Below are 12871 nucleotides of genomic sequence, written 5' to 3' on the forward strand. Positions count from 1 at the left end.
AATTAATTAGCAATCCATGAAACCCTGACTATAAACTCCTAAAACTCAAATTATTCTTCCACAAAAGCATGTATACTTTACATAATCATGCAAGTAAAATGAATTAAATTTAAAATAAAATAAATTTTGGAAAAAAATTAGTTTAGTAGCAATAGAGTAAAAGTGGAAATACTTTCATGGGCAGATTTAAATGAGTAAAAAACAACTTATGGATAATATGGATAGCTACCAAGTTTTAGCATATACCAAGTGAATATGTTCATACAAACTGTAAAATTATAAAAGAGACATGTTATCTTAATATCGTTGTTGTTATTATATACCTGGCAAGAGTGAAACAGTAACAGAGAGAGATGATTAGAACTGTAATCTAACTTCTTTGCAAAATACATGGAATGCAAGTATCAGCATGCTCCATAACATAAGCCCAAGAAAAAAAACACCCAACGACATTTCTCAAGTGATACAGCTCTTTCAATAAAGAACATTTTGTATATGTACTCAAAACCAATTTTAATGTCAACTAGAAGCGGGCTTAGGTAAGTTATTGGTAAACATACCACAGAGATATGAAGACAGCACAGCATACAGTTCCAAATATTGTTAGCTAACATTAAGTTTCAAACTTGATGTATACAAAGATGGATGCCTCTCCCTCCCAAGTGGTGCCTGCTATTTTGAAAATCCAAGCCTGATTTTACTTAGAAATTTTTAGAAAATTGCCCAAATACATTGCATCTTTACTTCTGAGCCTGAATTCATGGAGCACTCTTCCCCAGCTTCTCTCTGAGAAGTGTCAAGACTATGAAATTCTGTCTAACAATGATCTAGTGCCCTAGACAGCAAGAGTCTATTGACAAAGGCCGGCTGTCTTTTCTCAAAAACTGTCTTTGTCCTTAACTGATCAATCAAAACATTATGAAGTACATTCTTCTTCCGCACAATACACTGCAAAAAGTAACTATGGCCATGGGGTACTTGTGAACAAAGTTCTCTATGTGCACAACTTAACCTGTTCGTGAAGAGACTGCCAGGTCAGAGTTAAAGCTAGGAGTAAGCATAAGCAACTCTGTAAGTCTACTAATAACTGGCTGATTTAGATAAGGTCTCAAAAAAAGTCACAGAATTAAATGCATATGCCCAAAAGACACACTTGACTCTGAACTGACAAAATAGCTTAATAGGGAGTTGACATTAAAGAGAATTTCTAAAGATACCTCTATAATCTCTTGTTTTTCATCTGCTGCAAAGAGATTGGGTACCTCCCCAGTGTTGAGCACACTGTCAACGTCTTCTAAAAAGCTTTCTTCTTTAATTTGTGCATCTGTGATTATAAACACAGTTTTCAAGCCTTTTACACCTGCATTCTTCAGAAGACTCTAAAAATGCAAGACAGTTAAAATATTGTATATTCCAAAATATCCTTCCTCAAAATTAAGTCAAAATGCAGACAGGTTATTAATACTCACTTTCAGATCTTCTCTCCACTCATTCGTACCATAGGTCTTAGAAATCTCTGGTTGAAAAACACACATTTTTGCCATGAATGCTGCTAAACGGGTCAAGGACTGGCGTCCGCTTCCTCCCATTCCAACCAACAAAGCATTACCCTCTGGCTGCTTCAGAATACGGCTTATACGAGACAGATGTTCCAACATATACCTGTATTTGAAATGTGCTGATTACCAGAATGGCGGTAATACATATACATTTGTGCACCTATAAATCTGTGAAACAAGTATAGAAGCAGCATCTCCAAAACAAATTTCTGAAGTTGGGGTGGGGTAGTGGGGAAGAGGAAGAAAGGTAGTGGGTATGCACTGCAAAATAAAATTAAACTCACAACTCTCCTATTATACAAATATCAGTATTTAGCTAAATTACAAATGACTACAAATTACTAAAAGGAACCGTCAGCAGTGAGAACAGGGGCACTATATGGATAAAAATGTCAAAGAAAAAGAAAACCAACAGAAATTCTCTACTTCTAAAACCTAGCAGTGCTATCAGTTTTAACTTTCTTCAAGTATAACAGTTAAAATAGGGAGGAGCTGTCTCAGTTGTAGCTCTGGAACAATAGCAGCCTGCAGAGGCTAAAATTTCGCAGGCTTAGCTGCAGCACCAGGTTGGGTACATGCCCTGAAGCAGGCCATGGCTGTGCTGCACAATAACAGAGCAGGGAGACGGCTTTCATTGTGCTGTATCTCTCTCTGCACCTCACAACCTTACAATCCTTGCCCTTGGTGAAATGAAAGTCCAGTGGCTGCAGGCAAAACTGACATCCATCTTCGCCAGTAACAGAGGCCTAGCAGAAGTACAGCACCCACCTACTTTGGTGCACAATGCCTCTATAACAACCAAGAATACATTCAGAACCCCTTAGGAGAAAAACTTCTCCTTATTTATTTTCGGATAAAAAAGCAGGGTTAAAGGAGAAAAATCAGTTCCATCCAAAAAGGTGTAACACTGCAGGCACTTTTGTGCATGCATAAAGGGGAGGAGACATACAAAAAATACAGCCCACAATACTGGATATGCTAAATTAGCAACTCCTGCTTAAAGTTCTTAATAATACAGATCATACACACCTGAAAACTACAAGGTTCATTCTTGTTTTGTGCATTTGATTATATTCATCCAGACACTGCTCCACAACATCAGCAAACTGCTGAAGGCTTGGAATTTCAACATAAAGTCTTTCATCTCCCTCAAGTTCTGGAATCATGTAGTCACCAAAAAACAAACTTCTCATGTTTTCTTCTGTTACCTTGGTAAATATTCAAATTATGAAAACACATTATGAAAAATTTTAGAAAACAAAGGAGAATTTAGACAAATACTCAAGACATGAGAGAAAGCACTCTGAAATATTTTGACTCACAGACAACACTCAACTGAAAATTATCTATTTCCCATATTAAACAATACACTTATTCGTATTTCATTCTTGGAACACATTTGGCTCAAGTAGCCATTAACAGTCTCATAATCATGACCTTCAGTTTATTTATTTATTCCATTTATTTATTTATTATTTATTCAGTTTATTTTTTATGTTTAGCAATTTTCAATATATTATGAAATGAACAACTAAGACCAAAAAATTATTTCTTCTATAAATCAATGAAATGAAAGGAGAAGAAAAAAAGAAAAACAGAAAAAAGGAAGACAAGGCATACAGTATAAAGTGATTACACAACATTTTAAATACCAAAATTTTGTAACAATTACAGAATGCTGATTACCACACAGTAGCTTAGTCACCAGCTAAATTTAAAAAGGGAATATCTCCTTATTCTGTAAATCAGGTCTTAGGAAGTCCATTTAAGAGTATTCGTACTTGTATTTCTCCTTGCAGGTACTGTACTATGCGCACACGCCAGCTACTTTTGTGGTAGCAATTTAAAAATTGCTCTATTTCTGTTATCTCCCAAAGATTCAGTATGTGCTGCTACATCTCCAAGAAAAGATGTGACATAATTTCTTTTTAAAAGTTGCTCTGCTCACCTACTGACTAATTGGATGCTTGATTTCTATGTGCAGACATCTAGGAGCTTAATAAACGTTATGCTTGGTAAATTAAATTTCATAAAATATAAATACTCAGGGGTGTTTTTGGTAAATCTGAGAAAATGTTGCACAATTTTTTTTATTTAAATAAGGAACAAGTTTTTGTTTCACTATCAGATACACAGAATTCTTTAATGGAAAAGTAATAAGTTTACCCACATTTTAAATGGAATATTTTTTTGAAAAGGACGTTTATGTACAACAGTTAAGCCCTTCCAAACATTTTTACTCTCTTTTTTTTTTTTCCAAATTTAACTCAAATTTTCAAGCACATTTGATCCAAAATTTCACCTGCCATTGAGAAACTTTCCAGTCTTAAATTTATAATGAAAGCAATTATCTTGCAACAGGTTAAACGTGATACTCACAGGTGTACTTTCGTGCTTCAGGTGTGCAAAAACTGAATCAAACGCTTCTTTGAAATGTTCTTTCACAATATCTTTCATTAAATTGAACAACCAGGCTCTATCGTTGTCTTCCACTAGACGGTCATAGAAGACACGAAATACCTCATGTACAAACAGACGAATCATTTCATGTTTGCTTTCAATTGATTTTCTCTTGATGAGCAAGCAGCCATGGATAACACGTGAAAAGTCACGCAGGTTGAATATATAATGAGATTTGGCTGGTGTAGGCAAAAGATTTTTGATGGCTTTCTTATATACCTTAAGATAATAACAACAAAAAAGAACAAAATCAACAAATCAGTAACATCAACTATATTATTATAATAAATTTTAAATGTCTTCTAAAACTGTATTTCTGCAAGAGAAACATTTCACACTTAGTAAATCTTAATAACATCTAAAGATCTTGAAGTCCTCTGAATATATCAGACGCATCTCATGCGATTCTGGATCATACGCGTACTACTAACCTAATTGCAAATGGGAAAAGTAATTGTAGCAAGTATAAAGAAATCTGTTGCAGGACCAGGAATACCACTCAGATCTCTTGTCTTCCTTTAATTATGTGATATCCGCCTTCAAGTAAAGGATTGAATGATACGTAATTGTAACTTCCTAGATTTTCACTTGTTTAGATCTATTTGCTTGCATATCTACAAATTACTCAAAAATAAAAGAGTCAGTAAAGATGCTGAAGTAAGAGGCAAATCAAGAGAAGTGTCTTTTGACTATGTTTTGCTCTAATCTGGAATGCATCAGCTGTTGTTAGCTCACACTGTATGATAGAAATAGCGTCCTTTCTCATTACATTGAACGTAAATAACATGCTGAAGTGAATGCTGACAGAGAAAGCTTTTAATCTCTCTCTGTACACTCAAAGGTGAAGACAATTATCAAACATTGACCTGCTAAAAAAATTGTACAGTAAAATCAAGTGTTACAGGCTTGACGATATCCATCATACTGAGTACACATTTCACCTGTTGTCTCGTGTCCAAAGCCAATTCCAAAGCCCAGTTCTTCTATTGCACTTTAATCCTAGGAGTTGGAGGGTACTGCTTAGCAGGATGAAAATTCATGTTAGAACAGATTCTCTAGTGGGCAAATGTGCAGGAGTATAGCAGTATAAACAAAATTTGATGCAGTCTGATGAGAAATAACTGCATGACTGTATTAAACGACAATAAATTGGTCTAAGATGTATGCTGACAAAACTGAATGTTTCAAATATGTAGTCAAAAGCATTCAAATCGCTCGTAGCTGCTATTATTCTGCTTAAAGAAGCAAAACTTGTACATTTCTTGTGAATTACTTGTTTGTTTGTTTTGGAAAGATTAGTTGAACCTACAAAAAGATTTCTAATGGCAGTAGTCAGCCTTGCGGTTTGTACATTGAATGTATTATCTAACAATAGTTCTGAAATAGCAGCTCTGCAAGTCCTTGGAATGAGATGGATTCAGTCTTGAATATGTCCTTGGGTATAAGCAGAACTAGCAGAAAAGTCTGAGAAAGGCCTCAGTTCTGCAGCAGAAGTCACATTCCCTGCAAAACTTGAGCCATTTGATTTTGCCTTTGAAGCTGATCAGATTATCTGTCAGAATTTTTCATTAGTTACCTAACGCCTTTCCACGATGAATACTTATTTGTAGGTAATAGATTTGTTCACACTGCTCATGATTTCTGCTACGTAATAAGCCAGCAAAGCTATATTTTTATATACCTTACATCATCTGTAACAATGCCTCTTTGCAAAAATGTCACAAATTGCCATTCCTTTTTTTGATGTGTATGGTACGTTGCAAATGTGATACTCGCTAAAATCTGTAACATGGAACTTCGCAAACCATTTAGAAATTCCATACAGCTGGGCCCAATGGCTCTCAGATTCACAACGTTTCTGTGATGTCTTTTGTCATACTGGAGTCAGATTCGAAGCTGCACATCCGTGTTGGCATCCCTACTCTACTATAGCATAAGAACCGGGAGAGGAAGGAGGAAAGTGGAGAGGGTGATTTCATCATTCTTAGTCTCTCAGAAAAGGAATTTTGGAAGAGTTGAAATTGGTATTTTCACTTTGTGTGTGACAGCTTCCCATGCCTGTCTGACCCCCAGAAGATTCCAGTCTCATCTACCTGACTTTATGTGGACAGGTACCACAGAGCCCACACTAACACAAATTTAAAGACAACGCTCCTAGAATAAGAAGGTTACTGCAACAGTAAAACTAAGACAATTTTCTCAAAGGAGATGAGGCTGTATGTTAAAAATAATAAGGAAAAAAATATCTAAAATCTCTACTTCACCAATTATTACAGAGACAGTGAAACTTCACCAAACAAATGAAAGGAAACTTCCATTAAGGTATTTGCCTCTTACCTCTAAAGTGGCAGTGACAATTTGATTTCCAATTGTGAAGAACTCAGAAGAAAATTCATTAGTCCGTAAGTAGAAAGCTACTATGGTAGAGAAGATGCGGACCATTGTCTCATCACTAAAAGAATTAATAGTGCAAATGTTGAAGTGTCGCAAAAATCGAGGAGTAACAGTATTCCTCCCGCCGCCTGGAGGCCCCATAGCAGCAAGTAACTGTACATCAACAAGTGTAATTTTTGATGTGTCCTTTAAATCATACCTTCAAAATAAATTGCAATGTGACATTTAGATAGTTATAGATACAACACATTTGTTACAGCTTAGATGCACCTATACTACTGAGTACTCTCCGCATGCATATGTACATAAAAATATAATATTAGATATTAAATACTATATTTTTAATATATATTTATATATTTTTTAAAACAAAACAAAAAAACCAAGCACACCAAAAAAACCCCAAAACCAAGAACTAGTCCTATAACTGTGCCCCAGTTAGTCTCAACACATCATGCTGGCCTGACAGAAAGATCATTTGTTTAAACTGGGTTACATAAAACCTGACACAAAATTTTGAGACAAGTATTTAAAGCCACAATGTGGCAAGATACATTATCTCTTTTCAAGAGCAACAGATACTTGAGCCTGGAATCGCAAAAGTAACAGTATTTGATAAATGCCTGGAATCACAGAATAATTCAGGGTGGAAGGGAACTCAGGAGACCACCTCTTCCAATCTAAGCAGAGCCAAAAACCTCAAAAGCAGTGAAGACCTTTAGCTTATTTTATTTCATGCCCATTATCAAATCTGATTTCATTGTTATTTTAAAAAATTATATTGAAATGTTGTTAAAAAAATACTTGTGATCTTGGATGACAGTAAAAACCAATGCAATGAGTAAAATCAAAAGTTTTATATATATATATAAAATTTTATATGTATTTATATGTATAATATATATAAAATTTATATATATTAAAAATAAAACCTGTCAACCTCTGAAGAGGAAGAGAAAGGAAAGAAACAAGGAACCGCACCAGAAAAATAAAAACAATGAAAAATGCAGACATTAAGTCACTTAAAGAGCAACACAGAAGTTGCTTCAACTTTAAATAATATATTTTTATATAAACTAAAGTTATCTTAACATTTACAAAGGACTTCAAAAAAACTTTTGAAAGTAGAATTCAAGTGAATAAATAATTATAACAGGAACAAAAAAAAGTTTAAATTGTATTTTAAATAATTACCAAAATCCATGGTCGAAGAACTGTCTTAAAAGTTCTATAGGAGGCTGTGCACCATACTTCTCCAAAGCAGGCATATTCATATCATCTACAAAAATAATGCACTTTTTTCCCATTGGAGGGCCAAAGACTCCTTTGCGCCTCTTATCCAGCCTGGACATAATAATGTTCTATAATGCAGACAGGAATATTCAAAGCATAGAGTAAATATTCATATATGTTGTCTTTTTGAAACATAAATTATGTGTTCTACTAACCTGGGTCTGATTGGCACTGGTTCGAGCTGAAAAATTAATGAAGAAGGGAAAGTAGCGTTCGTTTTCCAAGTTGTTCATTAACTTGTCCTTGACATAAACAGATTTCCCAGTACCTGTTGGTCCCACTAAAAGCAGCGGTCTTCACAAAGAAAGAAATAAAGCATACAGACTGCAGAAATCTAACAAACTATAAACTAATCGCAATTAGAAGTCAAAAGTTTCACTAACTTGCCCTGCTTGTTCTACCTCTAAAAACACTACCTGCCTTAAGAAGAAACTAAAATGTTTTAACATAGTCATATAACCCTCTCACAATTTTAGTTTGCTCCTACCAACAAGACAAAGCGACAAAGAGAAAGAGACATTTCTCATTCTTTCATCCTACTGGCTTTGGAGAATATATGAACATACATGGGAGTTAAATTTCTCCTGATAGGTCTTGCAGTAGTTTAAATTTCATAAAACTTTCAGCCTTGAAACTTAACCTGAGGCTGTTTTATATTTTATTCTCTTATATGATCTGACCAGAGTTAATATAACTGATTTTGATATGACTAATCAAAGAAAAAAAATATATATTTCATCACCAAAGAAGAACAAGGGTATAAAAACTCTTCGGGCTGTCATAACAGCATCATCAGAACAAGCACACCAAAAGTGGATTATAATAAGGCTTCATAAAAAAACCAAAACCAAAAACCAAAACCAGACTCACAGGCAATGAATTGCCCTGTTTGTAGTAAATGTCTATTTTTAATAGGCCAAATAAATTTTGAGGGCTTGATAAAAACAATGAAATCAATGGAAAGAATAAGATACATTTCTACATATGACCAATATTTCAGAAGTTTGCACTGAAGTGAATTAACTTACTTTCCATGGGTAATGAATAGCTCTACCAAATAGGTATATCGGACAGTATCCATAGTTGGGACTATAATATCTTGAATCTTCACATTTTTATCACTGTAATTAATATTTTTAATAAGTCCATTCCAATGAACCCAACATCCTCTGCCTTTCAGCTACAAAGAAATACAGATGTAAAAATCAAATGGTGTTACTTCTATACATATGGAAGGTTTTCTCGACTATTTCATTTTTGAAAAATTAAAATAATTATTGTTAATACATTAATTAAAATTAAATGCTTCAAAAGTTCATATATTTAGTTTGCTTTATCTCACTAATCAAGTGTTAAAGTACATACCTAAGCTTAGATTCCTTTTTGTCCTTAAAGATTTTGTTCAGCCAAAACAAACAAAACAAAAACATACAAAACCCCAACAGAAGAACACATGACAAAATTAAAAAGTGTAATTATAATCTAAATTTCTAATGGATACTATAAACAAAATTATAATATAAGCAAACCGCCTATGGGCTCAATATCCTGCTTTCCTTCTAGACAGTCCATATCTTTCCTTCTGTAAGAAACCAGATTTGAGTCTGTCAGCTTAGCTTTAGTTACAGAATAATTATAATGTGGCAACATTCTAATATAACTGATGTCTGTATCTTGGTACTTTCTAGAAAAAATAGATTGGTCAGCACGTTAGTATTAAAAAAATAAAAATAAATGAAAAATGCACTACGGGATTTAATCCAGCATTCTACAACATCCAACAAGCTTTGTAAAGTTAAAATATCCATCTAGCTATATTTTCCTTCCATTCAGACTGTAAGAATCTACTTCAGTCAATGCAGGAGCCATCAACCATACCTCATACAGGTAGTCATAGACCAAGCCTTTCTCTTCAAAGGGACACTCCCATTTTCCCACACTCGTCGGTACAGGATTTATTCCAGGTTTCCCAGCCAGAGTTTCCCTCAAGAAATTATCAAAAATTATCCTGCTGTCACCATCGCAAGTTCCACCAATGGACCAGATCATGGCAAAAGCAAAGCAGCCCTGAAAGGGCAAAAGGACAAGCATCTGTCTAAAAAGTTGACATATTATACAAACCTTGTACAGTCTGATTAACGAACATAATTCTGAAAAATACTGTTAAGCAGATAGGTGTTACAAGTTACCCTTGAACAGCCCTGGTCTAAAGAGATTTAGAAATCCGATTAAAGACAGAGCAAACAAAAAACCTTATTCAAGGATACAAATATATGACAAAAAAATGAAGGCCCGTGACTAAACCATTATGTCACCTGACAAAGCCTGAGAAGAGTTCAATCATGTGGTCTCAGGGATTTTCTAATGGCAAACCAGGATCTAGGAATTTTCTAATTCTATTTTAAATAAATACTTCTAAAATCTGTTTTCTTCAGTTTTTCGTAAGAACAGTTATATAAGGTCAGACAGACCATCCAATTAATACAACCCTCAGAAAACACTCTCCAAGGAAATTTTGCTCAAACAAGCCTATCAGTATTACACAAACACTTGTGTCCTTTAAGGAAATAAGACACTTCGCTTTGGCTAATTATTTGGTTGGTTAAAAAGCACATTTAGCAAAAACATTATTTATCCCAGTTAATTAGAAAAATAGAAAAACATTTAATCATATTTGTTACTTGTGTATGAGACTTGTGTCTCATTTGGGCACCTCCAAAGTTTTTGGGGAGGGAGCACGGAGGTAGCAAAGTTGTTTCACATGTCTCTTATCCCAAATTAAAGTTGTTCTGATTAGTCCAATTATTTTTGAAGACCGGCATATGCAGAAACAGATACACATTTTTCTACAGGTTAAAAAAACTAACCATAATCCATGTACGGATGTTTTTGTTGGTGGGATCTTCTTGCACAGTTTGACAAATCAACATTTCAAAAAGCCGGGTAAGAGCTACTACAACATTGATATCGCTTGTAGGTACCAGTTCCTACGAGATACAAAAGGATAGGTATTATACTTCACGTGTTCAGTTGGTTTATCTTTTGGAGCTAAAATACCAAAATAATTAGATGATTATTAATTCTGAACAAATATTTGAAGGCAAGGTTTACAGTGACTTTTATTCAAAAGACCATTTGCCCTCCTCTACCCTTGAAACATCAAGACATTTACCTTGTTAGCCATGTTCACCGCTACTATGTGACCACTACAATCATACATTTTAAAAAGGAAAACAAACAAAAATCCCCAAACCCACAGAAGTAACTACAACAATACAGGAGGAAAAGCCTAAGAACTATATCACACAGGGTTCGCAAAGAACTACATGTATGTTTCCCCTAACACTTCAAAAAAGTAATTCCCTAATCAACATGACATCATTAAAGAAAAAAATAAAAATATATCTACAAAATCCTCTTGGGAAGATTTTCCACTCAGCACATTAAATACTTACCTTACTTTTGAAAAAACAAGGTGAAAGCTATGATCAACCTACAAGTCTTACCTAACATTTTCATTTTAACTTCCCAAATTGGACCCAAGAATTGCCCTTTCCGAAACAACAGGAGGCCGCTGCATATTCATTCTAGTCGTGCTTGTCATGAGAGAATAGCCCCTCCCTCCCAAAGGTAACAGAATGGAAATGACCACCTAGCTACTGCAGGAAAAAAATGGCAAAAAATACCTTGCACTGTTTCTGACGGAGTCTTAATGCTGGTGGTATTAACCAATCAAATAGTCCCTGCAGAAGACCTTGATGTCCCTTTAAGTTAAGAGGTTCAGGCAGTTTACTCAACCAAGAGGTAACAAGTGGCCTCCAGCCCAGCTGAGAAGGCTCCAAATAAATCATGCCGCAACGACTGACTGTAGCAGGCTAAGGAAAAATTGTAAACTCATTTTATTATAAATTTAATATATTGAACTTTGGTTTGTTTTGATTAAATGCAAAACTTACTGATGCCTGGGAAAGATCCATTGTTTCAAAAATAAGACTCATCTGAAGGGACATTTGGATGATTTCCCCACTCATCAAACAAAGCTTTAAAAATTAAAAAGAAAAAAATAACCACAAGCAACATTAGAAAAGAAAATTACTTGTAAATCACCTATAGTTCTATATGAAAATCAGCAAAACCAAGATAAACAGAGGCAAGGTCAACCACATAAAACGTTTAATTGCTTGGAACAGTAATTATTTTTTTTCTAGCTTTAGCTAAATTCTTCACTTAAACCATAGTACTCCACATTATCCTACCAGTAGGTTCATTACAGGTAACTATCATCTTGCATATGACAAGATAAAGAAAAGACAGTAAGCAGAAAGGAAAAAATCCAGTTTGAGTAACTTTGTCACGCTATCATCCAGAACTTGAAATGCTGTCTCTAATTTTTATATTCACTTTGATATTACTAAGGCCTATATTCAAAAGTGCTGTATGGTTACAACTTCGACTGGAGAAGTCATTAATTTTGAAACTGTAACCCTTTGTGTCTTGGGAATGTCTTTAAATGTAAGTGTCTAAGTTTGTGCAAGTTTTGAAACTGTGGGATTTACATTGAATATAATGAAATGTAATTTTAAAAATTTAAATTATTTATGTTACAAACTGACAATATGACATTAAGGAAATACTATATGTTTCATGTCTTACGGCAATGAGTCGATTCTGTGATTATGACTCCAATAAAGTAATGTAAAAAAAAACAAACCAACAACGAAAAAGCTAACAACTTGTTACCAAAGCCACCTTGCACTTGGTCTTTCCAAATGCCAGGCACTGCTGTTGCATTTGTGGTTTTATATGTAGAAGCATACTTTCAAAATGCCACATTTTTTTATTTAGGCATTTATTTTCACTGGCTGATACCTTTTTGTTGTCATCCAGAACTGTATTCATGCTTTCTATCCAGAGAGTATCAATTGGGCCATCAAAGATAACCCATTTGCGCTCAGGAGTCTCAGATGATGCAAATTCTCTGAAAGTATTAGCAATTATACCATCTGTCCACTAGAGGGGGAGAACGTAGGAAGGAAAAGTTAAGACACAGACTACGTAATTAAATTTAAACTGCCCATAACAGAAAAACCTTCCATTTCCTTTTCATTATTCCTCTCTTTTAATTATTCTTCTCTCGTTCTGCAGAGAGCAGAACATAACTTTGC

General features: G+C 34.5%; 1 protein-coding gene across 2 annotated transcripts in view; it reads right to left on the reverse strand.

Annotated features, from left to right (window-relative positions):
• Window positions 1-12871, reverse strand: part of DNAH12 (dynein axonemal heavy chain 12) — a 73225-nt gene that overhangs the window by 26604 nt on the left and 33750 nt on the right. For both annotated transcript variants that reach the window (XM_074602999.1, XM_074603000.1), the window contains 13 exons: window positions 12576-12716; window positions 11663-11746; window positions 11393-11581; window positions 10574-10693; window positions 9585-9773; window positions 8735-8886; window positions 7862-8000; window positions 7608-7774; window positions 6357-6612; window positions 3939-4238; window positions 2589-2767; window positions 1470-1662; window positions 1218-1379 (listed from right to left, as the gene is read on the reverse strand). In XM_074602999.1, coding sequence (XP_074459100.1) covers window positions 1218-1379; window positions 1470-1662; window positions 2589-2767; window positions 3939-4238; window positions 6357-6612; window positions 7608-7774; window positions 7862-8000; window positions 8735-8886; window positions 9585-9773; window positions 10574-10693; window positions 11393-11581; window positions 11663-11746; window positions 12576-12716 — 2271 coding nt within the window. The remainder of the gene's footprint in view (window positions 1-1217; window positions 1380-1469; window positions 1663-2588; window positions 2768-3938; window positions 4239-6356; window positions 6613-7607; window positions 7775-7861; window positions 8001-8734; window positions 8887-9584; window positions 9774-10573; window positions 10694-11392; window positions 11582-11662; window positions 11747-12575; window positions 12717-12871) is intronic.

This window comes from Larus michahellis, chromosome 10, assembly GCF_964199755.1.
Source record: "Larus michahellis chromosome 10, bLarMic1.1, whole genome shotgun sequence".
Taxonomy (NCBI): Eukaryota; Metazoa; Chordata; class Aves; order Charadriiformes; family Laridae; genus Larus; species Larus michahellis.